This window comes from Fukomys damarensis, unplaced genomic scaffold (assembly GCF_012274545.1).
Source record: "Fukomys damarensis isolate Sample0158 unplaced genomic scaffold, DMR_v1.0_HiC HiC_scaffold_16, whole genome shotgun sequence".
NCBI classification, from domain to species: domain Eukaryota; kingdom Metazoa; phylum Chordata; class Mammalia; order Rodentia; family Bathyergidae; genus Fukomys; species Fukomys damarensis.
Genome location: NW_022900928.1, coordinates 88508013 through 88511221, shown reverse-complemented (window position 1 = coordinate 88511221; position 3209 = coordinate 88508013). Strand labels below are relative to the sequence as shown.

Here is a 3209-nt window from a genome sequence, read left to right as displayed (position 1 = left end):
GGGGGCGGGGGAGGGCCAGGGCCGCGGAGTGAGGAAGGGAGGAGAGAGGGGGAACTCGGGACTCGAGCGGGGAGGGAGTGGAAGCGGAGGAAAGGGCGGAGACTGGGGCGCGAGGGAACGAGGTCTTGGGGAGAAAGATGGGAAGGCACTCCGAGTGCTTGGCTCAGGGATCCTAGGTTCCAGTGCCTAGCTTTGCCTAAAGCCGGTGTGCCGCGCCCCCAGCCACCAGGAGGGAGTAGTGTCCGGGAGGCGCCGCCGCCGCCGGCTCTCCTTCTACTCCGGGACGGACTCTAGGCGACCCTGCTCTCTAGCAGTGTCTCACAGATCAGTCGGGGAACCCAGCCAAGGGGTTGCCCGGGGTCTCCGCCCCCAATCTCCGGATAAGGAGGCGGAGCCAGGAATGGGGGTGGCGGGTCAGGTCAGGACAAGGGGTCAGGCAGAAGAGGGAGCAGCTGAGTGGGGACGGGAAAGCCGAGCCTGGGAAGTTAGACCTGACTCCCGAGGGCTTGCGGCGACTGGGTGGGCAGCTCCGTGCTGAGTGTGGGGACAGCGTTGCCTGAAGTCCAGGATCACCCCCACACACACACACCGCTAGCCCTTCAGCGAAGAGCTGCGGAATGTACGAATTCACTTGGGGAGTGGTTAATGCCCAAGTGGGGGTCCGAGATGTTAATCCCTTGGGCAAAGGGAGAGATGCTAATCCTCCGGGCTGGTCGGGACTGGTCCCGGAATGTGCCCCCATCCGGATTATGGGCACCGATGCTCTGGACAGAAGCTGCTTTGTGTTCTGGGACAGTGGGGGAGGGGGGCATGGGTTGATAGAGGAGGGGTTGTGGAGGGGTGCAGAGGGCAGGACCCGGAAGTGGGAGTGAGCACCTGTAGGTGCCACGGACAGATGCCCAGCAGTCCTCCCAGACCCTGTCCTCTCCGTGGGCACCTCTCCCCCACACTGGCTGGCCCTGGCTGCTGGCCTGCTGAGGGGGAGATCAGCTGAGTTGGAATGATTGCCAGGAATGTGTCGCCAGCTCCCCATCCTGGGCAGACCCCCACCCCCCGACCTTTCTTCTGCAGCCCTACACTGACCTGTCTTTCCCCAGGTAGCTCTCAGTTGGGCAACCCTGACTTCCCAACATGTTGAGGGAGCTTCCTGTTACTGCTTTGTTAGAGGTTTGGGTGCTGCTGCACTGGGAATGGTTGAGATGAGATCCTTCTCTACAGCTCCCCTCCTGCTTCAGACCCCCTCCCCCAACACACAGTGACCCCACTCCCTCCCCTAGATCCCTTATAGTCACAGTCAGGAGGGCCACAGCCCTGCCACTCACATTTTCCTGGCCTTAGACTAGGGACTGGAGGAATGGGGACTGCCCCTCCTGGAGCAGAACCTCAGGGTTTCTGTGTCCACCCCTCCCAGCCATCACGTGCCCCTCCCCCATTATAAAGCTCTGCCCAGCCCGTGCCCACTGCCTGCCCCTTCCTCCCTCCTGCTGCTGAGCAGAGCTGGGCCCCTGCCCTTCACTCTGGGAGCCTACTTCTCTCAGCCTTCTGGGCAGACAGGGGAGGGGGTACCCTCCCCCACTAAGGCCCCCTGTTTGCTGTCTTGGGCTCTGTCCAGATTCTTTCTTTCTCTGCCCCTTCTCCACACCCCTCTGCCTCATGGGGTGTCTCACATCACACCACAGCCCTCTCTGATCTCAGGCCTACATCCCAGTCACCACAGGCTGGATTCCTGTTTCTGTCTGGCCCTTCACTCCCCTTCTTGCCTGATTCTTTATCACTCTCCCTGTTAGGCTGCTCTCTCTCCAGGCTGGGCCTTGACTTTCCTCCCCCAGTTTCTGCAGCCTCTCCCCCTTCCAGTCCTTCCCTACTCAGTCTTTGGGCTCTTTGTGGCCCGTGTGCCTCAGTCCTGTCTTCCATGTGCCTTTGTTCTCCTCTTTTCCTCCTATAAATAACTGTTCTTTGCTCTTGCTGCCTCTGAGGGCCACTCTGAGGCCCTTCCTAGTCTAGGAGAATCTGTGTGGCAGGCAGCAGCAGGCTCCTCTCCTCTGTGGTCTGCTCTGCTCTTGGATGGTGACTGGTCCTGTCTGCTGCCCAGGTTATGCCTCCACCTTGTTGCTCTGAAAGTCGCATCGACAGCGAAAAGGGCTAGGATTTGGCCATGAGCAGCGCCCCCCGGCGCCCCACTTCGGGCGCAGACTCTTTTCACACGGTGAGTACGGGGCACCACAGGCCACACAGGGTTCAGGCCGGGGTCCTGCCAGACAGGGGTTGGGGAATGGGAGTGCCGCAAAAACTTGGGAAAGGAACCTGGGGTGGGTTCCAGAGAGGTGCTCACATGTGGCCTGACCTTGCACGAGTGTGTGTGTTGGGGCTGCTAGAATGGGGGCAGCTGTCTGTTTCCTGAAGACTCAGGTGGTAGTTGAGCCACAGCTGGAGAACTTGGTGGACCTTGGGTCACAAACTTGGTGATCCCCTGTGACCTGGCCTTAGGTGGGGCTGCATACTTTTGGGGCAGAGCACCCTGTCTGTGGCTGACACCACCCCTAACCCCGCCCCTGGCTCCATTTGTCACTCAGGTCCCTCTCCATCCCCCACGTGGCCACCGCCCCACACGGCCCCCTCCTGATTTTCCTGAGTCTAATGATTAACCCCAGGGCCACAGTCTGCCCTGCATTGGTCCCTGTGGCCCGGCTGAACACGTGACTGGGAAGGGAACGACAGGTGCCCTCCTCCCTCCTTCCCAGGGTTAACCCACTAGCCATGGACTTCCTCTTGCAGCCTCAGGTGCGAGGGGCATGCGGCCAGCACTCAGCCCTGGACCCCCCCCCCCCTCCTTCCCCGGGTGCTTCTGGTGGGGGTCCTGAGCTCCAGCCGGCAGTGGGGTGGGCCCTCTACTCTTGCACCTTGCATCTTCCATCTGGCTTTCCTGCCAGCCCTCGCTGATCCTGCCCACGGACCCCCCCCCTCCAAGACGCACCCTCCGCCCCTGCTCTTCTTTGCTCTTGAGACTGGCACTGCCATGGGGGGCTTCATAGCCCCGCCCTTGGAGGTCCAGATGCCCTTCAGGTTCAGGAGCTCTTGAGCAAATATTTGGCGGTGCCTGGAGCTGAGACCGGTAGGGGGTGGTGAGAGGGGGGCTGGACCAAGGCTGCCCTGCCCGGCGAGGCTGCTTAGCTGAGCTCCGGCGCTGCTGCAGTCCTTGCCCAGTGCTG

General features: G+C 61.6%; 1 protein-coding gene across 4 annotated transcripts in view; it reads left to right on the top strand.

Annotated features, from left to right (window-relative positions):
- The window catches only part of Slc4a2 (solute carrier family 4 member 2), a 16287-nt gene that overhangs the window by 679 nt on the left and 12399 nt on the right, over positions 1-3209 (top strand). For 2 of the 4 annotated variants that reach the window (XM_010637566.3, XM_010637564.3), the window contains exon 2: positions 2093-2206. In XM_010637566.3, coding sequence (XP_010635868.1) covers positions 2156-2206 — 51 coding nt within the window. In that variant the 5' untranslated portion in view covers positions 2093-2155. Of the gene's footprint in view, positions 1-2092; positions 2207-2632; positions 2782-3209 lie in introns of those variants that run through there. The other 2 variants (XM_010637567.3, XM_010637565.3) reach the window with 2 other exon arrangements.